The sequence below is a fragment of the Cryptomeria japonica genome, chromosome 11, assembly GCF_030272615.1.
Source record: "Cryptomeria japonica chromosome 11, Sugi_1.0, whole genome shotgun sequence".
In the NCBI taxonomy this organism is placed as follows: Eukaryota; Viridiplantae; Streptophyta; class Pinopsida; order Cupressales; family Cupressaceae; genus Cryptomeria; species Cryptomeria japonica.
In genome coordinates, this window is record NC_081415.1 from 565,313,683 (window position 1) to 565,340,635 (window position 26,953).

Consider the following 26,953-nt stretch of genomic DNA (forward strand, 5'->3'; position numbering starts at 1 on the left):
ATGTTTCTGGAATGGGCTTCTTGATCGAAATGTTACCAAAATTTAATGTGGTAGTTTTGTGTCAAATCGAAATTCACAAAATAAGTTACTAAAGAAGGCAGAGATGCATTTAATGTTGATGGCTGCCAGACTACAGAATAGAGACAAGATCAATTCATTGTGTGGCTCGAGAAGAAAAATAGTTCGAGTATGGCGGGAGATTTTTGAGCTAAGATAGAGATCATCAAAATGATGAATGTATTATAGTGTGAAAGGGTGTGAAGGTGCAAAAGAGAACAGTGAGTGTGTACAAGATAGAGTGTATGAACACATAAGAGAATACACACAAAATAATAAAGTATGAGGATTGTTGAAGACAGAGACACTGAGAAGAGGACAGAGAATACTTGCAGATAGGGAGTGAATGAAGACACAGAGGGTAGGAAAGAATATCAAACGAAAAGAAGACAATAACCTTTCTGAAGACAAAGAGGAAAGAACTCCAGACAAAGAGCACAACTGAAGGCAAGATAGAGAGTTAGTTGTGAGTAGCGGAGGCAAAGATCAAAGATCCAAAACACAACAAAGTGATACAAAAGCTCATTTATAACAAGGTACTTTATATATAACTAAAATACTTATTCATTGTATATCATCCGAGTGGGTGCTCAGATTAGGGGTTGGTGCTCCTTTGGGTTGGTGCCCATAAATCTGTAATCAAGACATATTTCATTGTGAGGCTGGATTAGAGAAGTAGACTCTAGCAGCTTTTCTCACCGAGGTTTTTTCCACATTGGGTTTTTCTCATACATTTGGTGTTATGTGTGTGCTTGTCTTTTGCATGTGTATTTAACATCTCTTTGCATGGACATTCTTGATTTCAATTGTTTTTGTCTAGTTGTTTAGAAAGTTAGATTTTTATATCCATCAATTCACCCCCCCCCCCCCCCCTCTCAGTGGACTATTTATGTTCCTTCAATACATCAAAGGAATTCATCTTCAGATTAGGCTTAAAACAACAGTGTGATATTATTTTCAGATCTTCCCTTCTCAGCACTCTATATCCTCACAACTGCTTGTCATATATATATATATATACATAATGCTTATGCATAAATAGATAAATGCTTAAGTGCATACTTATGTAAGATATGCCTAACTGTCTGAAATCCATCTTGTAGGAAGGGCATGGGGTGTAAGAGGAGGGTTATAAGAGGGTTATCTAAGTAGGCCACCCTAGAGTTGACAATATAATTGGCTCCTAGGGCCAAGAGGGATCTGATATCAATCCACTCTTGGGCTTAGATAGAACAACCAAGAAACCCCTTACGACCTCCGCCCAACTCTGCAATAATGGCACTTGTTGTTAGGAGGATGAGACATTGATAGGGAAAGTAGGTACGAGCAACCCACTAAGTGGGCCACCTTGGTGGATGTCCTTATTGACTGCCCACCGAGGCCAAGAGGGCTCTGGCATTCACTCCGCTCTTGGACTTAGTGTAGAAATGGCTTTGGGTGGACCTATCATGTTTCTTCCTCCAAACCCTAATGTGCTTGTATAATATTATTGATAATATATGAGTAGGATGTGATCTTGTCCAACCCTAATAATTGGAAGTTTGAGTATGTGTGTGTGTGTGTGTGTGTGTGTGTGTGTGTTTCTTATGTTATGATTGTAGGATTCAAATTCAGATACACATTATTTAAAGAGATATTTTATGTAATGTCCCCTAATTAGTTACACTTTAATTTAACCTAAATTTGGCCAAATCTATAAATAGTTAATTGGGTTTTATAGACATCCTTTATATACTGTTTTCCTGCAACAAAATTAGAGAACATATATGAAACAATACTTAAAACTGAAATATGAATTATATTAAATGATATCAAATCTGCTATATTAATGACTATTAGAATTATAATTATTGGATATAATCAGATTATTATATTTCCTAGATGAGATCAGGTTATTATATAAAGTCAGTTTGTAAGTCAGTTACTAATCGATTCCTTTAGTCCATTAGTTGGATAGGGTATCCAAGAAACCATCCCTCTTAGGCCCAAGGGCAGAATACCATATCCCTCTTGGCTCCATATGGCAGGTGTTAGGCATCCATCATGGAGTGGCGTACCCAGCGAGGTGTTCTATCGCCATTCCCCCTCATCACAACCACCTTCTCTCTTAAGCCCAAGAGCAGATGCTTCACCCCTCTTGGCTCCATGTGGCAGGTATCAGGCATCCATCATGGAGTGGCGTACTTAAGAGAGAGTCCCTCATTTACAATGAATCATTTGCGATATTCCAAACAAGTTATATTTATCTAATTCATCTTATTAGGATAATCAATTATATCTGACAATATCATTTTATTACGTTAGTTCCTTGTATTGGATTATCATCATTTTCTGTCAATATTACTTGAATCATTATTAATTATTTATCATCATTATTTCATTACAGTCAATTTATTATTCCTTATATTTACAGCATTATGATAATTTGTGCAAACCCAAATTTAGGAGTATTATGTACCCTTGGATTTATACACAGGCATATATTTATTTGTTATGTTTAACGGTGCTGTGATTTAATACTATTCGACAGATATATATATATATCTAATATTAATTGTCATTAGTTTAATTAAGAACATTCACTTAATTAATTTTCATTGATGCACAGATTTGATTTTAATATATATTGCTGGCCATCATAGTAAATGTTAAATCAGAAAGTTCAGGGAATTCGTACCTAACACTGCCATATTTTTCTTTATGCCTTTCTGGCAGTCTGAATGGTCTTCCTCTATCTGTTATATATGAAATTAAGTATGACACCAAGAACAAAGATGCTACTGCCTGTAACTTAATAACAATTCTGATCTGATCTGATTTATGGTGATGTTGTTGAATGCTTTGATTCCTTTCCTTTATATCTCTCAATGTGAGGGAGAGGTCACACCTCTTCATCATGCATGCCCTTTGGCAAGAGATGCACCCTTTCACCCTCTGATACCGGTTCTTGCCTATTTTGGCTGGGTCCTGGTCCTGGTCCGTGCCCGGTCCTGGTCCCAGCCTGGTTCGCTCTGGGTCCCACCCAGGTCCTGCCCAGGCGGCTGGGTTCCCCGTGGGTCCTGCATGGCAGGACCCACAGGGAACCCAGCCGCCTGGGCAGGACCCGGGTGGGACCCAGGGCGAACCCAAGAGGACCCGGGTGAACCCAAGCCCGTGGGTTCCCAAAAATGGGGCCCACGGGTTAGAAAGCAATTAAAAACATTAAAACAATAAAAAAACAATTTTTTTAATCTTATTTTTACATATATAATTTTGATGTTTGAAGTTTGAACATATATATATATATATATATATATATATATTAAAAAAAATTAAAATATATATATATATGTACGGACGAACCCGTACCCGTACCCAAAATTTTTTTTTTTGGCCGAATCCGCGAATCCGTACCCGAATCCGAACCGGAACCGGTAACTTAGCTTTCACCATTAGCACCTTTTGAAAGAGTTCAGCTCTTCATTATTTCTGCCCTTTGAAAGGGACATAACCTTTCATAATCAGGTCTGCAATTCTTATTTAAATCAGATGTGCACTTCTCCTTTCCAAATTATCCCCCTCTCAAATAAGGTTCTCTTCTCCCTTTTATATCTTATTGTTGAGGGAGTCGCAACTTTTCCTTTCATGTCTTTTGACCATTCATTAACTTAACTAAATTTTAGTTAATTACATTTTTTTATATTTTAATTTAATTTTTAATATTTCAATTTATTATTAAATTCTATGTCAAAGTGGGGACGTTAAATTTTACTTGGTAAGATGTAACCCTAACCCTGATTTGTTGCAATTGTGATTATAGGGCAAATTAGGAAGGGGGCATTACATATTGAGGAGCTAAAACCTCACTACTATGGGCTTTACAAGATCAAATGAAGAATTGAGAAGGTTGCATATGAGCTTGAGTTGCCAAAGAACAGTAGGATTCACAATGTACAACACATCACTCCATTGGTTTACCTCCTTTGGATGATAAAGGAAAGCTAGTCTTGGTTCTATAAGCCATCATTGACACCAAAGAGAAGAAATTGAGAAACAAGGGCATAATAGAGTATTTGGTGCACTCAGAATCTCCCAATTAAAGATGCTACATGGGAAGAAGCAGAGATACTTGAACATCCAAGTCTGCAATTGCTTGAGGGAAAGCAATTTTGGGATGCAGAAACTATCATGTCCTCTTTCCAAAAATAAAATAATTGGGAGATTTGTAGCCTATTTCTTCATTTCTCGTAGGCTAAGGGATAAAGTTGGGAAAAAATATATTATAATAATGTTTTAAGTTAGTCCTATTAATATTATTTTAAAACATTGTAAAAGGACAACTTAAATGTTATTATTATCAATATAATAAATTGGGTTGCTTGAATGGGACATTTACTCAAAGGAGATGATCCATCACTTATGAAATCAAAACACATTTTTTTCATAGCTTAAGCATCTATGTTCATTTATTGCACTAAGGAAAAAAGTCCTTAGTCCAGAAATTTAGAGGACGAAAACCTTTTGTTCTTTGAGGTGGTTTCACCCAAGAATCACAATTGTGCAAAGAAGATTTCAATTTTCTCCAGTTTCCAGTGCTACGGTACCATTATGGTATTATTTGTACTGCCACTACAACGTCACTATAGTACCCTATCATTGTGATAAGTATTAATAATATCAGTTTGTATGAGCAATTATATTTATAATAACAGTTTGCAGTACAGTTTTGGTGTTGATCCGAGCTGCAACAATTATTATATTTGTGGTGTTACTTGTATCTGTCACACCTTGGTAGTCTTACCCCTGTTCAACTCACAGTTATGATAAATTTGTAAGTTGGGCCTTTGCTATTGCTTTCATTTATCAACGCCATTTTAATCAATGTATGCATAAGGATTTCAGTCATAACTTTGTTGTTTATATTAATATTTTATAAGTACCCAGCATGCAGCAATAATAATAAATATCAGTGTTTAGTTGATGCGGTTTAAAATTCCATTTATATTCAAATATTGGGTAGATAGGAATCTCGAAAACTTGCAAGGCTTCTAAAAGTATTGAAAAGGGACATTACAGAGCTATGCACTAATTACAATTTTACTACATTTTTCAGATAGAAAGGCAGTTAAGTGTTATATAGTTATGCACATTAGATGAAACAGTTACCCTATTCAGTCTCACACTTTGCTACTACCATACTCTTTCCTCTTGGTCATTGTCTTCCACTTTTCTTTCCAAATTCTTTTTGGGATGGAATGATCTTATTGTACAAATTCCATGACACAAGTTGAAGTTCCACTTCTCATGTATTTTTGTTGAATGATTATAAACAATGCAAACAAGATGGTCAATGCTTTTCATTGCTCTAGTCTCATTGGTTGCAACTTTGGTAATAACACGGGTTGATCCAAACTATATATGTTGTCTGTATGAGAATTGCAATGTCCCTTACCTGGCATCATTGTATACAATGGAAACCATGGGAAGAGAAACATACTGCAAGCTTGCACTATTTATTGGAAGGCCATTGAGCATGAAAAAAACACAGAATTCACATTGTTCCAGAACTAAAAATTTGGAGACTTCATAACTGATCCAAGCAAACTCGGGTTGGATTCAGAAATCCCACAGTTGGATTAGCAGATTTTGCAGCTCCCAAAAACTCCTTGCAAGATACACAAATTACTACTAGTAATATTCGAAGCTTGTTAATTTCACAACTATTGCAAGTAACACTCTCAAGTGCAGGTAATCTTGTAAGGTTCCACATGTACAAGAAGAAGCTGGATCTTAGAGAAAGCATATGTTTTTATTACTGACCAAGTAAAACAGAGACTTGCAGTTCAAGAATCAATCAAGGTAGCTTAAATAGTTGGAATAAAAATGGGTCTTATAACTATTCCATCTTGTAATAAATTGCAGGTCCTATAAATTACATTCTGTTTCCTGTAACATGTTTTCAACATCAAACAATCCATCCCTGAATTCAATCCACAGAATAACAGAGTTTTGGTCTCTAAATACAGCATTGAACACATGTATAATATCATTTGATGACATATAGAATAGCTATATTTGCTATTTCCTGTTCTCTTTGAATTGATAAATGGTGTTTCTGCATTTTTTTCACAATTCCATTGCATATTCTGTAGGTTACATGCATCCATCCGCTAAGTGATTTATGGATTATCCTCCATGCAAAATCCTGGGGGCAGCACAGATGAATAACATAAGAAGCTAAATGCAGACAAGAAAGCTGCTTGCAAGGTGGATATCCAGATGTTATGCAGCAAACTTGGTGAGATTTCTAATATATGTCTTTTAAATATCAGCAAGAGTATCATACTCCACTTGACCTTTAATTTTTAAAGTAGAGGTTATAGATTAGTGTCAATGAAAACACTAAAGATAACCTAGTTCCCGCTCTTTACTATTTTAGAAAGCTCAAGAAACGACCAATACTAGGGATTCCTAAATTGCACAAAAATAACTAGAAAATAATGAAACATTAACATAATACAGGTTTAAATTGCAAAAGTGAGAATTGAAGTTGGAACGATGAATACAAAAAGTCCAAATGATAAATTCTCAATTTGCTTCTAGAAGGTAAGTTGAGAGACATACGCCGCATTTGCTGTGTCAAAAAGCCGAATAGATTCATCATCACAAGCTGTGACCAAATAATTGTTTGTTCGGTGGAAATCCAGTGAACTAATTTTACCATTCTGTATATCAACAATTAATTTGTCAAAAATCAATTGAGATCACTTCCATAAAACCCCTAGACCATCTCCAATGCTTCTTTGAAACTATACCCTAGCCAAAATAACATTAAACTCACAAGTAAAAATGTGGGATTGGAAAATCAACTGGAATGTTAAGATCTAGATATTAAAAAAAATGTCACAACCACCCCAAACCATTTCAATACATTTAATAACACTGCCCATCCAAAAGGAAAGCTAAAGTAATAAAAAGAAAGTGTGGAATGAAAGAGTAGTAGAAAATAAAACAAGTATGCAAACATAGAATATTTTGTCATACATGATGTTCTAGTTGTTTTAAAACAGTTTAACACCATTACTTATGACACAAGTTATGGGATAAGCCTCTTGACCTGTAACACCTCATGCAAATATAGCTAACTCTAGTTTTAGTCAACTAAAAACATTTTGTTAAAAATATTTACATAGCAGGTACAATTGTGCTCTGCTTTGAGATGACGATTCACTTTTTAGGTTCATGGTTACTATGAACGAATGATTACAACCACGTTCTTACATTTATCAGAATGAGAAAAGAAAAGTTTAGTAAACCAGAAAGAAAACAATTGTTAGGCATTAATAATATGGTGTAACAAACTGACTAACATAATCTTTGTTAATAACACCTATCTCCATGCTTCTTATGACATCTTCTGTTAGTTCCATGGATAGTTTCTCCTCCCCTTCACCTTGGCCCCCTGCACCACCAAAGTTTTCAAAAATGCATAAGTTCATTCTTAAAGAAATAAGAATTAGGTCAATTTGTAAATTAGTGGAAACAAGACGAGCATCCTTCTGACCTGCCATTTGATAATCAGGTTGATCATTCAACAATCCTTCTAACCCAGCCAGGGTCAAGTCAGTATAATTTTGTCTGTGGTTGTGTTGAATGCATAACTAACTTTGCTATCAGATACCTCCAGGATTTTAACATGGCAACTTGACATGTTACCTAGCCAGCATCTGAGAATCCAAGTGAATTTCAAGAGATAAAGTGAATGAAAAGTTTGATCAAAAATATCAATAAATATATTTAGCACGTGCACAATGCCAAAACAACATAAGGAATAAAAGCCACGCATTGTAAACATCTAAAACATTTCCAAGAGGTTGGATTTCACAAATATGATGATTTAATCAAAGATTTTGAAATTAAAATTGGGAACTAATTAGTTGCAAGATTTCAAGCAGTTGTCAAGGTATTTTAAATGATTTTCCTTTGGCCATAAACTTGAATATCAAGTAACAAGTTGGGGTATACATCCACCAAATTTTCCAAGATTTAGATGACGTATATTCATGAGAATGAGTGCATGTGTTTTGTAAGAACACAATTGTAATATATAGTATATAACTTTATACAATTATATCTTATGTATTATCAAATAATATAGATTAATAACACACTATATATAATATCCTCATTAATGGGGTAAGAGATAAGAAGAATGCTCATAAGGATGCCGAATGGTTGAAACTTTACACCCACATCTGAATTTTCAAAATTAAATTTTGATGGTGTTCCTTGTGGTAAATCCCGGGTTGTCTGAAACTGGTTTTGTTCTCAGGGACTCTGAGGATTTCTTTGTTTTGGGTGGCTTTCATTTTGCATATTCAAATTAATCATAACGATAAATGCATGGCAGTTACTGAAGGTATCTCCCAGGCAATGCCTTTAGGTTGTAAGCAGCTAATTCTGGAAGGGGATTCCTCTATTGTTATTTAAGGATTAAGTAAGTAGTCTTGTCCCAGTTGGAAATATAATAGCATAAAGGAGGAAGCACTTTCTCTGTGTAAGAATCTGCACAAAAAAAATTGTATGGATATAGCGAGATTACTTAGGTGGCAAATTGTTTGGCTGATTTAGGAGTTGACCAAGCAGCATTCTTGGCCTTGATTAATGGCAGGTTGGACTCTTGGGATGACCTAGCCCTATGCCTCAAGAAGGGTTTGGCTTGGCATTACCTTGCAGTGGGCCCCTTCTTGTTTATCTGACCTTTTCGGCCTGGTTACCTTCCCCTTTTTGTTTTGTGGCCTTGCCACATCCCCTTTTTCTTTGATGTAAGAGTAATGATGCCTATTTATGCATCCGCATAGGAAATCCATCTTTGTATTTCCTGCAGCATTTGGAGATTTGATAGTTCATGTCAAGCTACATCATTAAGGTTCACGCTTCCTATAAGAGTAGTTTTTTTAATTTGTTGAAGAGTGATTTCGTTTCACTCTGGTTTTCTCTTCCTACTGGTGCTTGGAGTGGTGTGGTGGCTATTGTGTGATCTTTGGGTTCTAGCTCTGGCTTGCTATGAAAGAAGAAATCCTTATTTCAAAGGCCTTGTATTTCATCATTTCAAGGTAACTTTTGATGACTGTTCATTAGCTTTCTCTTACTAAAAATGTTTTTGGATTGATGGGTATTGGTAATATAGGGTTGCGCATTCTCACGCCTCCATTCTGAATGATTTTCTTCGAGGGCTGGAAGTGAAGGTGCCGGACTGTTGGTTTTTATGATCAGATTTGCAATACACAGAAACACAGAAATACAACATATGAACAAAATAGAACACACCACATATCCTAGGAAAACCTTCCTTCTCGAGGGAGAAAAACCCAGCTAAGAATATATATCTTCTATTGAATTGATTGATGGAAATGAAATGATCATTACCTTCTATATATACAAAGTAAGGTGCCTTTTCTCAAGCAAGGCGACTCTTCACAAGAGTCGGCCTCATTCAAGAACCAAGGTGACTTTTCATCTTGGGTTGGCCCTTATAAATATAAAATAATAATTTGCAATAGGCCGACTTGCTTCTAGGAATACCTCCTGCAGCTATAAAACACTAACATTCCCTCTTAGCTAGGGAGGTATTTTCAAATATCCTCGTCATCGAGTCTCTCAACAAGATGCCCACAATGGCCACACCCTTTTGTGGAAAAGACACATCTTAGTCTTAGAGATGTACAAAGGTTCTGTTGTTCTTTTATGACACCCTTGGTCCACCAGTGAGAACCGATCAGAGATATGTTCCATGGACCAGCCCTGCCTAGTTGATCAAGGAGAAAAGCAGTGAAATCATGGTTTGAAGTCTTGCCTTGTCGGAAGTTCCTTGGCCTTCTCTTTCTCTTCTCCGGAACTCCGAAACCCCGAGATTTCAAAAGCCTCTTTCATTCCTGCTCTGGAACTCCGGAACTCCAAGTTTCCGAAATTCCCTTCCTTCCCTTAGCTTTTCTTCTGTTCTCCTCCCCCAGAACTCCGGAACCCCCAGGTTCCAAAGTTCCTAAGTCTTCAACCCCGGAACTCCGGAATCCCCAGGTTCCGAAGTTCCTAAGTCTTCAACCCAGGAACTCCGGAACCCCCAGGTTCTGAAGTTCCTAGTTCCTCAACCCAGGAACTCCGAAACCCCCAAGTTCCGAAGTTCCTAAGTCTTCAACCCCAGAACTCCGGAACCCCCAGGTTCCGAAGTTCCTAGTTCCTCAACCCCGGAACTCCGAAACCCCCAGGTTCCGAAGTTCCTAAGTCTTCAACCCCAGAACTCTGGAACCCCCAAGTTTCGAAGTTCCTAGTTCCTCAACCCCGAAACTCCAAAACCCCCAGGTTCCGAAGTTCCTTGTCGAACTACGGTGACCCCGGTCTCCGAAGTTCCTAACTACGATGACCCCGGTCTCCGAAGTTCCTCAACTACGGTGACCCTGGTCTCCGAAGTTCCCAACTACGGTGACCCCGGTCTCCGAAGTTTTCCAAACTACTTCCGACTTGCAACACTTTCGGATGGTGTGATCGACACTCAAGGCTTTAAATGCTCTAACAGTTTTGGTGACTTATGCACTTTTTTGTGGAGCCACAGGGGTGCATTTAATGTTTTTGGCAAAATTTCCATCAAGAAAGGTACAGGGCCATGCTTGGTGACTTGTGTCATGACTGTCCTGCCTGACTTTGGAAGGTTGGTCAATCCACCTTCTAAAGGTTTCCCTTTGTGGGTATGGCTAGGTTGCTTGCATGTACAAGTCAAGTGCATGCACTTCCCTGAACTTCCAGACTGACATGCAGGGGTCATGATCACCATTGTAGCCCATTTTTCTATATAATGGCTTTTAAGCCTCATTGTAAAGGGTTCTCTCCCTGCTGCCTGGAGTTTTCTTATGCTCTCCTCTTCTCTTGCAGACTTGTAATCTTTGCATTTTTGCAACTATAAGATTGGCATTTGGCCTTATGATTAATTGAGGAACACTATTCTTGCCTTCTTTCAACCTATGTGTGTTGTGTATGCTTTCTTACCTTCATCATAGGTGCATGTTGTGGCTCTTTCTCTTCATATATGTTGTGTTACCTGATTTTCTGAGTGTGAGTTGTGGGAATCCTTCTCCCCTCTTGGCATTCAGTGGATTCTAATCTTCATCTATGCATTGGGGTTACTCATACAACTGAAATTTGTGCATCTTCAGGGTGTTTCAATTAATTACTTGGGTCATTTCGGTAGGGAGAGGAACAATCTCTTCTTGGTGCATCACCTCCCTTTGTTTCAAGCAATTTCTCTCTTCTCTTTTCCTCTGCAAGATTGTTAGGATAGGCTTAGGAGTTAGTTTTGAAGTGTTGAGTTGGTTCAACACCTGCACCCAGAGTGAGAAGGAAGCCGGCCTTCTCCGGAGATTCAACCCCTTGCGCAAGGTCCCACACTTCGGGGTTGTTTCCATGTTTCACAAGGTTGCTGAGTTGATAGCTCAGCAAGGGTGCAAGCTTTTGTGATAACAGTTTTTGGCACGCCCGGTGGGACTTATTCAATTCACATGCTAAGGATTTAGTGCTATACTTAATGTTTTGGCCTTTAGAGGCAGTCATCTCTCAAGCACTTGGCGACTGTGCTCAGGGACTAGTTCGTGCTCACACAAAGTTCATTACTCTAGGACCCCGGAACCCCCAGGTTCCCAAGTCATCGTAACGCTGCTTACTCCAGAACCCCGGAAACCCCAGGTTTCGAAGTCAGTGAAGGCATCTTACTCCGGAATCCGGAAACCCCCAAGTTGCGAGATGCTTCGGTCCGGAATCCCGGAACCCCCAGGTTCCAAACTCCCGAGCTTCCTCACCCCGGACATCCGAGCTCCCAAGGTGTCGAAGTGGCCATACTCCGCAACTCCGAACATCCGAACTTCCGAGGTCGATTGCGGATTTCATGCCCAGAATTCATACAAGGGCATCTTCTAGAGGCAATTTTCAATTCATAGAGCTTCCATCTGCAAGCTCTAGAAGGAGGAGAGGCAAATCTTCATTATCACCAGTCAGGGGTGTTGAGGTTGTAAACACTCCATCTCCCAGGTCTCGTTCTACTCCTCCATTTACAAGACCATTTCTATCAAGGGCTCCCACCACTCTTATCAATAGACCATTGTTTCACATGGCAAGAAATCAAGTCTTTGTTACCTTCAATGGGTGGAGTCCCCTTGTTTTGACTCAATGGAATGACATACTAGTGGCTGCGTTGAAGAGTATACCATACTTCACTAGTGAAACAGCTATTACACCCATTGAGCACATTCAAGACATTGCAAACATCTACTTCGTCCATAACGTCACTCAGGGTGATGTTGCTGTCAGACTCTTGGCCACATCTCTAAAAGGCAAAGCCTTGCAGTGGTATAGAGGGTTGCCATCTAGCTCCATCCACAATTGGGACAAATTGGGGGAGAAATTGTGCAACCATTTTGAAGACAAAAGTGATCACCTATCACTTGTGGAGCAATTAACTACGATCAAGAGGGCACCCCACGAGTTCATGGGAGACTTCAACTTCAGATTCCATAAGACATGGAATAGGATTCCTGCTCACGTGAAGCCATCCCCAAATCATGCCTTCTTGTATTATCTTAGAGCTCTCAACAGCGATATAGCTGTCATGGTACAATCGATGGGTGGAGCCTCTCTACCGAGTGCATATGACATAGCCATAAGAGCAGAAAATTGTTTGATCCAGGCTGGGAAGATAGCTCCAAGGCCTCCAATGCCTCTCTTCCCACAAGCTCCTACTCAACAACCAACCTTGGCTCCTATTCCCATGGCACCTGCAAGTCAACCATCCACGCCATCTACGTCCTCTAATGAGCTCCATGAGATCAAGGCTCTATGACAAAACTTTGGCAATGAATTGGTGGCACTAAAAAGACAACAAACTCAGTATAACAGACCTTACCAAGCACAAAATCAAAATTATCAGCAAAACAGGCCACCCTTTCAAGGGCAAAACCAATGGAGCAATGTCAGGCCTTTGAATAGTGTGAACCCCACAAACGCAAGCAACTCAAAGGCGATAGTTCCAATGCAAAATAACCTTGCCCAAGAGCAAGATTGGTGTCAACCATGTAATCAGCCACACAACCAAGGTGTATGCCAAAATGGAGGGTTTGCCCAAACCTTAGTGGTGCAAGATGAGCCGACCACTTTTGGCCAACAATATGACCCTAATCAACCTAGTGTCGGTCCCTAGGCTCACTTACAAGGGGATTCTACCTTTGTCAATTGGCAGGAGGCAAAATTTTGTGGTTTGAACCAAACAAATGGTGAGTCCATGTTGCAGTATGCGAGGTCAAAGAAGAGAGCCATGGAGGCTACCTCACCTTCAACATCAGTCCAAGCTCCAACACCCAATGTAGCTATCCATGATACAAGCCAAAATACCATGCAAGGGAACAAGAGGTAGGAAGAGGTCCAAGTCGTCCAAAGAGAAAAAGTAGACCTTGTAGCCTCAAAGGGGCCTCTAAAGTCAGTTGGTGTTCCTTTCAACATAGTTGATCAAATGAAGAAGGCCAACCTCAATCACTATGTGGGAGGCCCTTTCAATCCCATCCCAAAGGGATTTGCTTAAAGAGGCATTAAAGGATGTCAATCAGTCAGGTGGTGAGGCAGCAGTCAGCGAAAAGGCAGCCTCCACCAGCTTGGTGCAGCCCAAGGAGGAAGAAGATTCAAGCAAGATCAGCAAGCCTCCCCCTTTCTATCTCTCCTTAATCATAGGAGATAACTTGGTTCACAACTGCATGATAGATTTAGGAGCTAGTAGCTCAGCCATGCCTAAGAAGGTAGCTGATCTTCTTGGCATAGAATATGAACCCGTGACCAAAGGGGTGGTCCAGTTAGATGGCACTTCTATTAAGACAGTAAGGGTGGTAAAAAATCTGAAGTTAACCTTGCATGCATGCCCTGGTTGCACTGTCTTGCAAGACGTATCCATCATTGACCTCCCTACCTTCTTCGCCATCTGCCTGTCTAGAGACTTCACAGCCAAGATAGGTGGGTACCTGTCTTCCGACTGGTCCCATATGCTATTTCGAACAAGGTATGGTACCAAGGTCACCATAAGGGCAGAGCCCATTGCCCAAAACCACATTGAGCTCTACACCCCCAGCCCTATAAACATGAATTGCACTTTGCATGAAGAGAGGGAGGAGTGTGTTGTCCGTGAGCTTGCTACTCTCTTGCAAGAGGTTCCTGATTGCTTGCTAGACGAATGGGCCAATGCTTTTCAGTTTGATCCATTAGCTGAGACTAAAGAAACTGGGCTTGGCACCTACTGTATCCATGAAGAGGATACTACTATTCCTAACCTCATCAAGACACAAGGAGATTCAGAGGGGTTATGGAACATGTTTTTTGATGGTTTAAGAAACAAGAATGGTGCAGATGCCGGGGTAATGCTTGCTTCTCCTGAGCAGGAGAAATATTTCTTCTCTTTTAGGCTTCAATTTGGTTGCACTAACAATGTCGCCGAGTATGAAGCCTTGATCCAAGGTCTCCAACTTGCACAAAGCAGAAAGATCAGATCTCTGCAAGTATTTGGAGATAGTGAGTTGGTTGTTAATCACATACGAGCCCCAAGCGTAGCAAAGAACAACCTACTCAAATCATACAAACACGGGGTTTGGGATTTGATTGAAGGATTTGAGGCCTTCAATATCCAGAGCATTCCTAGAGGTCAGAACAAGCATGTTGATAGGCTTGCAGCGGTTGGTGCTCAGTTCAACATACCAGCGAATGTTGCACGAGGGAAAGAGCAACACATCAGACTTGTTGTGAGGCCTGTTGTCCCGGACAATCAAGTGAATTGGCAAGTGTTTGAAAGCGATCAGCAGATCGTCAACTTCTTACAAAATGAAGCAGAGTTTTCTGCTAAAAATCAGTCCAAGCTACAAGACCAGTATGGAGATCAAATCATACAGCTCAACTCCAACAAGTTGCCTAAAGGTCTAGTTACCTTGGAGGGCATTTTCAACTCAGATGATCAGCTGAAGAAGAGGATGAACTTGGTTGCAAAGAGGGGTGATTACAAGCCAGTTGTTGTTGTTGAGGGTAGGTCCTTGAACTTGGGCAAGGTGTGTTCCTCAAACGAGCAAGAGGCCTTCGTTGAGCTTTGCCAACAATATGATGACATAGTTGCTTGGACCTATGAAGACTTGAAGGGTTTTGATCCTAGCCTAGCCCAGCATACCATAGAGCTAAACCCGGATGCAAAGCCAGTAAGACAAAACAAAGGCCAATAAACCCCAAGACTGAGCCACTAATGAGGAAGGAGTTGACCAAGCTAATAGAAGCCAATATCATCTTCCCTATCAAGCACTCCTCCTGGGTAGCCAGCCTTGTCCCTGTAAGGAAGAAGAATGGGGAAATCAAACTGTGTGTAGACTTTAGGGATCTCAATAGAGCCTCCCTCAAGGATCACTATCCCCTTCCCTCTATGGAGCAAATTCTCCAAAAGGTCAGTGGCTCAGAAAAATTTTCATTCTTGGATGGGTATTCAGGCTACAATCAGATCTTGGTCCAGGAATCAGAGCAATACAAAACTGCATTTACTACTAAGTGGGGCACCTATGCTTATTGTAAAATGGCATTTGGGCTAACCAATGCAGGTGCCACGTTCCAAAGAGCAATGGACATGGCCTTCAAGGGTGTATTAGCAAGGTTTGTGCTTGTATACCTTGATGACATAACTGTTTATTCCAAGCATGCAGCTGACCATCTTGGTCATCTTGAGCAAGTGTTCATGAAATGCAGAGAGTATGGTGTGTCCTTGAACCCTAGCAAGTGTGTATTTGCTACTGATCAAGGAAGATTGCTAGGACACATCGTATCCAAGGAGGGATTGACCATTGATCCAGAGCGAGTGGAGGCTATTCTTTCTCTTCCACTTTCTCTTCCACTCCCCAGTCACAAGAAAGGATTGCAAAGTTTCCTTGGTAGGATCAACTTTGTGAGGAGGTTCATTCCCAACCTTGCCACCATGGTAAAACCCCTCACTTCCATGTTGAAGAAAAACTTGGCTTTCAGTTGGACCAAAGAAGGAAGGGCCGGTTTCGAAGAGATCAAACAAGCAATTGCTCAGGCCCCTACCCTCGTCAATCCTAATTATGAAAGGGATTTTATCCTCTATACCTTCAGAGGAGAATCCAACATTTCAGCTGTCCTAACACAGCTGAACGATGACAAGTTGGAGCAACCTATTGCTTTCTTTAGTGAGGGGCTAAAGGACTATGAACTTAGATATAGCTATGTAGAGAAGCAAGTCCTCACTATCGTAAGGGCATTAAAAAAGTTCAGGCACATGTTGTCCAACAATAGGATCCAGCTCTTAGTTCCGCATGCAAGTGTCAAGGACTTCCTTCTAAACAAGGATATCAGTGAGAAAAGGGCTAGGTGGATAACCAAGGTCATGGAGTATGACATAAACATCAAGATCACCAAGCTTGTAAGAGGCAGGGGCCTATGTGAACAGCTTGTCTCATCTTTTGAGACTACTTCAGAGGTCGCCCTTGTGTTACAAGAGGATCAACCAACTGACAACAGCACTCAATTCAGTTGGGTAAGTGACATGACCACCTTCTTAATGGAAGGTAGATACCCCCAAGGTCTGGACCGGACCAAAAGAAGACATTTCAGGTTGCAGTGCATTCCCTATGTCTTAGTGAATGGCACTCTTTTTTGAAAAGACTCCAATGGAGTCTTACTAAGATGCATCGAGCAAAACCAAGTCAGCAGATTGTTAGAGGAATTTCATGATGGCTCTTCAGGGGGCCACTTCTCTGCAAGGACTACGGCTATCAAAATAATGAGGGCTGGTTATTACTGGCCATTCTTATTCAGTGACTCACATAGATGGGTGAAGAATTGCAAGAAATGTGCTCTCTTCTCTGGAAAGCAAAGATTAGCTGCCCTACCTCTTCATCCCATCCAAGAAGATCAACCGTTCGCCCAATGGGGTTTAGACTTCACTGGAGTGATCAATCCACCTTCCAGTGCTGGCCATAAATGGATCTTGGCCGCAACAGATTACTTCACTAGGTGGACAGAGGCAGTTGCATTGAGGGATGCCACTGAGGCCTCAATGTTGGAATTCCTTGAAGGAATTGTGACAAGATTCGGTGTTCCCTCCACCATCATATCAGACAATGCCAGGGCATTTGTTGGAACCCAAATCAGTTCTTGGGCAATCAAGCATGGTGTATACTTGAAGACATCATCCAACTATTACCCTCGAGGTAACGGCTTAGCCTTAGCCGAATCTTCCAACAAGGACCTCATCAGGATAATTAAAAAGACAATTGAAGACAATCAAAGGGCATGGCACACTAAGTTGAGGACAGCCTTATGGGCTGACAGGATCACACCCAAGAGGGCGATTGGTAACTCCCCTTTCATGCTAGTATATGGGAAGGAAGCAAGACTCCCAACTTCCCTGGAGTTACCCTCTCTTGAACTAGCACATCAACTGGAATTAATAGAGAATGATGCCATGACAATAAGACTAGCTGAGCTGATGGAGCTGGAGGAGGTTAGAAGTCAGGCTATGCATACACTTAAGACTCATCAAGAGCAGGTTAAGAAGGTTTTTGAGAAAAAAGGCTACTAATAGGGTCTCCAAAGAGGGAGATCTAGTTCTCAAGTGGGATGCAGACAGAGCCAAAGCTGGGCGACACTCCAAATTTGATGCTATTTGGAGTGGTCCATATGTCATTACTAGTTGCAAGGAGGCCAATGCATTTCATCTCTCCAAGCTTGATGGCGAAGTTCTTGCAATCCCAGTGAATGGGATTCATCTCAAGCCTTGCTTCTAAAGAGGGTGTTGATGACTATGTAAATATTAGACTAGAGGTTGTTCTGCTTTCATAAGTGCTTATGCACATGCCGCATTCTCCTTAAGAGGGTGTATGCTCTAGTTTTCAGTTTTCCTCCAAGTGATGGCACACACATGTTTGGGTCTTCCATGACTCAGTTGTAATGTCCCTACTAGTTAGAGATCTTTAACCTGCAAAATAGATTGTTAGAATACATCAAACATATATATAAGTAATCTAAATTGCAATCTAACTTTAAAATATATAGTTAACATAATCACAACTTTTATCTAATAAAAAGGATACGATTGCCATACGAAAGTATGTCCTTAGGCGGCCGTGAAACTCGCCTTCTTGGAACCCATCTTGGTTCCAAGCCCTCTAGGAAGTCGAAGGTGAATTCGACTCCTATCATGAATGTAATTTCTTACATCCAAGCCCTCCAGGAAATCGAAGGTTAATTCGACTCCTGTCTTGAATGTAATTTCTTACATCCAAGCCCTCCAGGAAATCGAAAGTTAATTCGATTCCTGTCTTGGGTGTAACCTCTTAGACCCAAGCCATCCAAGGAAGACCCTATGTCAATTCCTTGCCTTGGATGATGCATCCCATCATCCAAGTCCTCAGAGGGGACCGGCCAGATCCGTCTCTTCTTGGATGAACTTAGTCAACCAAACCATATATATGCATATAGATATTCAGTATATACTGCCCTCCAGGGATTATCATAATCCCTCCATTAGGCTAAGGGAGTTTCTTCCCTATAACCTTCATCATATAATCACATTAATATTACATTTTATAATTCATTACTATTTTCCATTCCATAATTTACGTCTTCATTTACATATTCTTTAATCTTTCTAATGACCCTAAATATACATACATATTCTACATAGATTCCTATCTTTATTGCTACATTCATATAAGTAATCATTATAGATATATGTATTCATAAAAATGCATGTGTGTGTGTGGCACACACATCCACACACATATATACCTTAAGACTTCTTAACCCCTCTTACTTGTAGACAGATTGTAGCCTGCGGTTGGAGTTTGCACTGTAGATGTCGCCTGCAGATTGGGAGGCATACCATAAAGAACACAAATGTTACTTCCTGTAACTTGATAATAATTCTGATCTGATCTTATCAATGGTGATCTCACTAGATGCTTTTGATTCCTTCCCTTTATATCTCTCAATTTGAGGGAGAGGTCACACCTCTTCATCATGTATGCCCTTTGGCAAGAGACATACCCTTTCACCATTAGCACCCTTTGAAAGAGTGTAACTCTTCATTAATTCTACCATTTGAAAGGGATACAACCTTTCATAATCAGATCTACACTTATTATTTAAATAAAATCTGCACTTCTCATCCACAAATTTATCCCCCCTCTCAAATGAGGTTTTCTTCTCCCTTTTATATATCATTGTTGAGGGAGTCGCAACTTTTCCTTTCATGTCTTTTGACTTTTCATTAACTTAATTAATTTTTTATTAATCATATTTAATTATATCATTTTATATTTATATTTAGGATCATTAGAAAGATTAAAGAATATGTAAATGAAGACGTAAATTATGGAATGGAAAACAGTAATAAATTATAAAATGTAATATTAATGTGATTATATGATGAAGGTTATAGGGAAGAAATTCCCTTAGCCTAATGGAGGGATTATGATAATCCCTGGAGGGCAGTATATACTGAATATCTATATGCATATATATGGCTTGGTTGACTAAGTTCATCCAAGAAGAGACGGATCTGGCCGGTCCCCTCTGAGGACTTGGATGATGGGATGCATCATCCAAGGCAAGGAATTGACATAGGGTCTTCCTTGGATGGCTTGGGTGTAAGAGGTTACACCCAAGACAGGAATCGAATTAACTTTCGATTTCCTGGAGGGCTTGGATGTAAGAAATTACATTCAAGACAGGAGTCGAATTAACCTTCGATTTCCTGGAGGGCTTGGATGTAAGAAATTACATTCAAGATAGGAGTCGAATTCACCTTCGACTTCCTAGAGGGCTTGGAACCAAGATGGGTTCCAAGAAGGCGAGTTTCACGGCCGCCTAAGGACATACTTTGGTATGGCAATCGTATCCTTTTTATTAGATAAAAGTTGTGATTATCTTAACTAAGTATTTTAAAGTTAGATTGCAATTTAGATTACTTCTATATATATATGATTGATGTATTCTAACAATATATTTTGCAGGTTAATGATCTCTAACTAGTAGGGACATTACATCAGTGCCCAATGGATGCTTAAGGCTTCTGGACTTCATGCTTAGCAGGCAAGCATCCCGCAGAAATCGCCAAAAATGTTGTCATTTTATGACACCCTTGGTCCACCAGTGAGAACCAATCAGAGATATGTTCCATGGACCAGCACTGCCCAGTTGATCAAAGAGAAAAGCAGTGAACTTATGCACTTTTTTGTGGAGCCACAAGGGTGTATTTAATGTTTTTGGCAGAATTTCCATCAAGAGAGGTACAGGGCCATGCTTGGTGACTTGTGTCATGACTGTCCTGCCTGACTTTGGAAGGTTGGTCAATCCACCTTCTCAAGGTTTCCCTTTGTGGGTATGGCTAGGTTGCTTGCATGTACAAGTCAAGTGCATGCACTTCCCTGAACTTCCAGACTGACATGCAGGGGTCATGATCACCATTGTAGCCCATTTTTCTATATAATGGCTTTTAAGCCTCATTGTAAAGGGTTCTCTCCCTGCTGCCTGGAGTTTTCTTATGCTCTCCTCTTCTCTTGCAGACTTGTAATCTTTGCATTTTTGCAACTATAAGATTGGCATTTGGCCTTATGATTAATTGAGGAACACTATTCTTGCCTTCTTTCAACCTATGTGTGTTGTGTATGCTTTCTTACCTTCATCATAGGTGCATGTTGTGGCTCTTTCTCTTCATATATGCTGTGTTACCTGATTTTCTGAGTGTGACTTGTGGGAATCCTTCTCCCCTCTTGGCATTCAGTGGATTCTAATCTTCATCTATGCATTGGGGTTACTCATACAACTGAAATTTGTGCATCTTCAGGGTGTTTCAATTAATTACTTGGGTCATTTCGGTAGGGAGAGGAACAATCTCTTCTTGGTGCATCACCTCCCTTTGTTTCAAGCAATTTCTCTCTTCTCTTTTCCTCTGCAAGATTGTTAGGATAGGCTTAGGAGTTAGTTTTGAAGTGTTGAGTTGGTTCAACACCTGCACCCAGAGTGAGAAGGAAGCCGACCTTCTCCGGAGATTCAACCCCTTGCGCAAGGTCCCACACTTCGGGGTTGTTTCCATGTTTCACAAGGTTGCTGAGTTGATAGCTCAACAAGGGTGCAAGCTTTTTTGATAACAGGTTCATCACAAAGTCTCTCAACACAATGCCCACAATGGCTACTCCCATCTGTGGAAAGAAACACATCGTCATGGAATCACTCAACATGACATCCACCATGGTTACTACCATGTGTGGAAAGGAATATGTGCACAAGTGCCCATCACGGAGTCACTCAACGTGATGTCGTCATGGAGTCACTCTCGTCATGGAGTCACTCAACATGATGTCCACCATGGCTACTCCCATGTGTGGAAAAACACAAGTACAAAGGATTCATCACGGAGTCTCTCAACGTGATGTTGTCATGGAGTCTTTGAACATGACATCCACCATGGCTACTCCCAAAGGGTGGATAGAACCACATCTCCGTCTCAGAGATGGACAAGGGCTTTCATCTCAAATTTCTCAGTCTCGGAGAAAAAATGCATTAACAAGGGCTTTCACCTCAAATTTCCCCATCTCAGAGAAAAATGCATTAACAAGGGCTTTCACCTCAAATTTCTCCGTCTCAAAGAAAAATGCATTAACAAGGGCTTTCACCTCAAATTTCTCCGTCTCAGAGAAAAATGCATTAACAAGGGCTTTCACCTCAAATTTCTCCGTCTCAGAGAAAAATGCATTAACAATAGATAACACAAATCACTGATGCTAAACCTCCCTCTCAATAAGGGCTTCAAGTACTAGTATCAACCTCCTGACCTTCTCGCCCAAGGTTGCCTCTGTTGGTTTGTCAGACTCCCTCTGAATGTTATTTCCTCCTCTTCAAAGAAACTGATCGTAATCTGTATAGGTTCTTCCTCTTCGAGAGATGACTCAACTCAATCCCATGGCTGCAAGCTGTGTCTCCATACATTTCTTCAGCCTGTGTGACTTCCTCACAAGATGCAGCAATCTCTTCCTTCCTAGAATTCCTTATGCAATCTCTCATCATCCTTTTGTTCCTCGATCCGTCCTGGAAGCACTCTTTATGTTGGTCAATTCTACAGATGCAGTCAAGTGCTTGTCTTGTAGTCTCTTCCCAGCTGTTAAAATTTTTCTCTTTATAGATCTGCAATATTGATCACCACTGTCATATCTTAATCCTGGTTTCAAAATCCTTTGAATAGAGGAACAGGAGGGCTTCAAACAGGTCTCCAAATAGTCTGCCAGCACAATATATCACCCAAGTCCTATGACTTTCCTTTTATCTGCTAAGTACTGATCATATATATGTCTCTACCACATTGATCGTTGTTTTCCTATGGCATAGCCATCCTAATTTGGTGTTCCAGATTTATTCCCAGCGACAGTAAATTGTGATAGTTGATAGATACAGCAACAATGAAGGATCAATACCGAATGAGATACTTCTAGATGTGAAGATGCAGATTATAGTAACAATAACTGAAAACTCAGAATGCTTCACAATCCAGACCCCTTCCCTGAGAATTATATAGTGTGAGATTCAATAGGCAACAACAAAGTCAAATTGCAATCCTAGATGTGTAATATAATAGTATCCGCATATGATATGGATCTGATATACAAATCACTGCCACGAGTAGTTCTCACTCCACTCGAAAACTGTCAACAAGATACCTCAGAGTGAATCGATATCCGATGCCCTTAGGTGGTGCCTTTCCAGAATAGTAACTTCTCATAGTAATCGCATAAACCTAGTGTCATTGTTACAGCTGCAACACTAATTTGCAAATAAACTCTAAATATGCACATAGAATTTTATCTTAGAAATTGGCTGCAACCAATATCATTTGATATATTCTCAACAAACCCCGGAATGTCAAAATATGTTAGTAGTTCATTGAATTCCTCACAACCTGCAATGTGCTTAGATAAATCTGATCAAATTTCCTGAACCCGCTCTGATACCATGTTGGTTTTTATGATCAGATTTGCAATACACAGAAACACAAAAATACAACATATGAACAAAATAGAACACACCACATATCCTAGGAAAACCCTCCTTCTCGAGGGAGAAAAACCCAGCCAAGAATATATCTCTTCTATTAAATTGATTGATCAAAATGAAATGATTATCACCTTCTATATATACAAAGTAAGGTGCCTTTTCTCAAACAAGGCAACTCTTCACAAGAGTCGGCCTCATTCAAGAACCAAGGTGACTTTTCATCTTGGATTGGCCCTTATTAATATAAAATAATAATTTGCAATAGGCCGACTTGCTTCTAGGAATACCTCCTGCAGCTATAAAACACTAAAACGGACAAAGTGCATAGGGGATGGATGCTTCAATGTTTGGATAGGGAGGATATGTTGTCTCAGCTGGGCAAAGGAAGACTGCTTAGAGGGTTTTCCAGTGCATTCCTCTGAGTGTGCTAAGTGGGCTTCAAGAGGTGAGTTAAGGATTCTGAACAAGGAATTGTTGGCAGTGAATCAAGAGTTGCAGGAGGTCGACAGCATGTATACCCTTAATACTGCTAAGAGAAATGAGCTCATCCATGGAATAGTGTTAAAAAATCTAGAGGAGTGTGGAATTGAAGGTTATCCCAAGAAGGATCTTGTTGTTGTGATGGCTTGTGGCCCAAAGAAAATTGTTGGAGCTGGTTGTTTCAGGCCTTAGGGACATTGATGGCTGCCAGACTGGGGTATTGGGTAATGGTGCTGAGGTTTTTACTTTGTGTTGTTGTTACTAGCTCATTTTGTCTTTTCATGTTTGGCTGTGTAGTTAGTTTTTGGTAGTGTTTTCTGCTTTCGGCTTTCAGCCGCTTTGTATCAAAAAGAAAAAAAAAAGCCCCAATATATATGATATAATAATGCATATACTGATTATTATATGGGATATTAATAATACCGATTATCATAAAGAATATTTATATTTTTATTATAACTTTAAGATATATTCAACAAATTACTATTAAATTCTAAACTGCATTAGACTATTCATCAGTCCATATTGTTAACAAATGTTATGACGAATCATTACATATTTGTGGGACTTGTATTGTTGCCTTATAAATATTTTTTGATGAAATTTATTATAGAATTGAGCAGAGCATAAAAATAAGAAGATTATGAATGAAATTTAGGAAAACACAAGTATGGCAACTACGGTAACTATCATTTTTTTTAAATCTGGTAACTTTTCTCTGCACTTGTACATGAGATGGAAGCTAAAAAACTGATTTAGGACAAAGAGTATGATTACCCAAAAGTATCAACCATTAGCCCAATATGCCTAAGAAGCTAAATATCTCACATGAGACATTCCAATTGTAAAAGAAATCAATCTTTAAACATATCGTTCTCCACCTCAATAAAACAGATAGTTTTATGAAGCAGTACTGCTATTTTCTATATTTCGATAAACTAGTAAGTATAGGGCTTCCTCAAAGCTACGTTACCAGGTTCAGCATCCGGAGACCAGATGCAGGTCTAGGTGTGGGTTCGCTGCAGCAACAAACGTACACTTCTAAAGAAAATCGAACAGCAGGAAATGAAATTCATCATGCCCTGACTCCATTCGTTCATGCCTTGATCATTCATTCCTGCCCTGATCATTCCTTTATCCCTTGTGATGGAAATGAAGTCCTCTAAAAATAGAGGAACATATTATTTATAAAGTAACAAATTAAAATTAAAATTTTGATATATCTTTCTTATAATATTATCAAATTTAACAATATCAATTTATTTTTTATACATTTTAATTTAATAAGCATAAAATATTTATATTAATTTTAAATTTAATATAATATTATTATATTTTAATAAATGATACATTTGACTATTTTATTTTGTAATATAATTTAGTTTCAAATATATAATTATATATAATACTATAGTTACATATATATATATATATATATATATATATATATATATATATATATATATATATACACACACACACACACATATATATACATACACATACACATATACAAACCCAAAACCCATTTTCAAAATTTGCTGAACTGGCAAACAGGGTCCTCGAACCTGAATCTGAACCCAAACCCGAACTGGCAACTTAGCCTCAAAGCATAACTCTAAAGCATGAGATAGCATAAATGGCAGCTTTGGATTGGATTTGTTTCTGAGGCTTTGGATTGAAATGGACCAGCATGCTGGCAAGCCCTCCACTCCTTCATATTAAAAAAGTGAAATCAATGATGTGAATGAGGCCTTTGTGTGAAAAATCCTCACAATGAATATTAATAGATTGATGTTGAAAGTACAATTTCACAGTATATAATTAAATTGCATACCAGTTTACTTTTGTTATGTTGTACAAACAAGTTACCAATGAACATAGTTAAGACTCATCAGTAGGGTTGAGTAGTTTTGTAATTTGTAGATATTGACAGTTGGGAATTCCTTAGCAAACATTGGCAAGTTTAAATACTTCCCTGTAGTCAAGACAAGGGACCACATTGTGTGAGAAGCTCCTGATCCCAATTTTGTATGTAGAGAAATTATGAATAAAAGACACTTATACTCCCTCATTTTATGTGTTGTTCTATATGTTCTTATCAAGGTTACCAAGAGACAAGGGTACTTGGAGACTCCGGAGACAGGTATTGGTACTGGTACTGGTACTGGTACTGATACTGGTACTGGTACAGCTAATTTTCACAAATAGGAGATGGGGGTATTTGGAGACACGGATTTTGTTTTAATATAATTTAATGATTTTGAAAAAAATATCATGACAGAGAACTTTATAAACAAGAATAGTGGTAAAGTTTAAGATTAACTTTAAATTGAACAACAATTGAAATTAAAATTGCTTATATTCCTAGTACCATAGCTAGTCTAAATGGTCAGCTAAATAGTAAAGGCAATTTCTCTTAAGACTGTTACAATGACAAGAAATCAGTCATACAACTATTTATGTCCCTCTCAGAAAATCTACACTGTTAGTAGATCCAATCACTATAACTTTGCATGGATTTTTGTCTTCCTACAACACGGTTTCCTTATTAATTATTTCCCTATGATTTTTCTTTGCTGCAGGCTTATTTTATTTATTTTCTTTCCTTTTTTGCCTTTTACTGCATTTTGCCCTAAGTTTTCTGGCAGGAGACATCAATTTTTGGTCAGGAGAACTCGGGGATGGTAGGAGACGGCAGCGAAAAGCACCCTATGTGTCAAGAAGTTTCCGGAGACGCGTCTCCGTCTCCGAGATGCATCTCCAGGGGTAGGAGACAAGCCTCCTTGTAGCAATGGTTCTTATCTAGTTTAATTCTACATGAATAACTCTGTTTACTTTACTCTATTAATTACCTAACCATAGAAGAAGCAAACATTTGGCAACATTGCCCTTCAAGAAGTTGGGTCAAAATGACAAAATAATGGGACAGCCGGTGGAAGAACCTGTTGAATCTAACCCAGGAAACACACAGTGCTTGGAAGAGGATATAGTCTGCAAATATGAGAGAAGTGGAAGAAGAAATAACCTTGAAAATAATATGAGAGAAAAATTTCAGCAAATCAAACTCCCTGTCTATAAGAGCAGGGCCAACACTTGCATTAATTACAAATGCATTAGTCTACCCCTGAAAAAGGTTCGAGAACAAAATGTACCTTAATTACAGAAATTGCAGGGGCCCTCCTAATACTTATATTTATTTTGATGGGGCCTCAAAACAACTCCTTACCTGCACAGGATGGAGAACAAATCAGAATTTCTGATGGGGAGTTATAAATTTCTATGGTATGCATTTGCATATCAGGTCAAACAATACTTT

The 26,953-nt window shown here is 39.3% G+C and overlaps 1 protein-coding gene across 10 annotated transcripts in view; it reads right to left on the minus strand.

Moving 5' to 3' along the window:
- Window positions 1-26,953, minus strand: part of LOC131026661 (protein ANTHESIS POMOTING FACTOR 1) — a 161,802-nt gene that overhangs the window by 102,772 nt on the left and 32,077 nt on the right. For 3 of the 10 annotated variants that reach the window (XM_057956587.2, XM_057956588.2, XM_057956586.2), the window contains 4 exons: window positions 26,790-26,863; window positions 7,601-7,763; window positions 7,407-7,498; window positions 6,661-6,761 (listed from right to left, as the gene is read on the minus strand). In XM_057956587.2, coding sequence (XP_057812570.2) covers window positions 6,661-6,761; window positions 7,407-7,498; window positions 7,601-7,607 — 200 coding nt within the window. In that variant the 5' untranslated portion in view covers window positions 7,608-7,763; window positions 26,790-26,863. The remainder of the gene's footprint in view (window positions 1-6,660; window positions 6,762-7,406; window positions 7,499-7,600; window positions 7,764-26,789; window positions 26,864-26,953) is intronic. The other 7 variants (XM_057956589.2, XM_057956590.2, XM_057956585.2 and 4 more) reach the window with 4 other exon arrangements.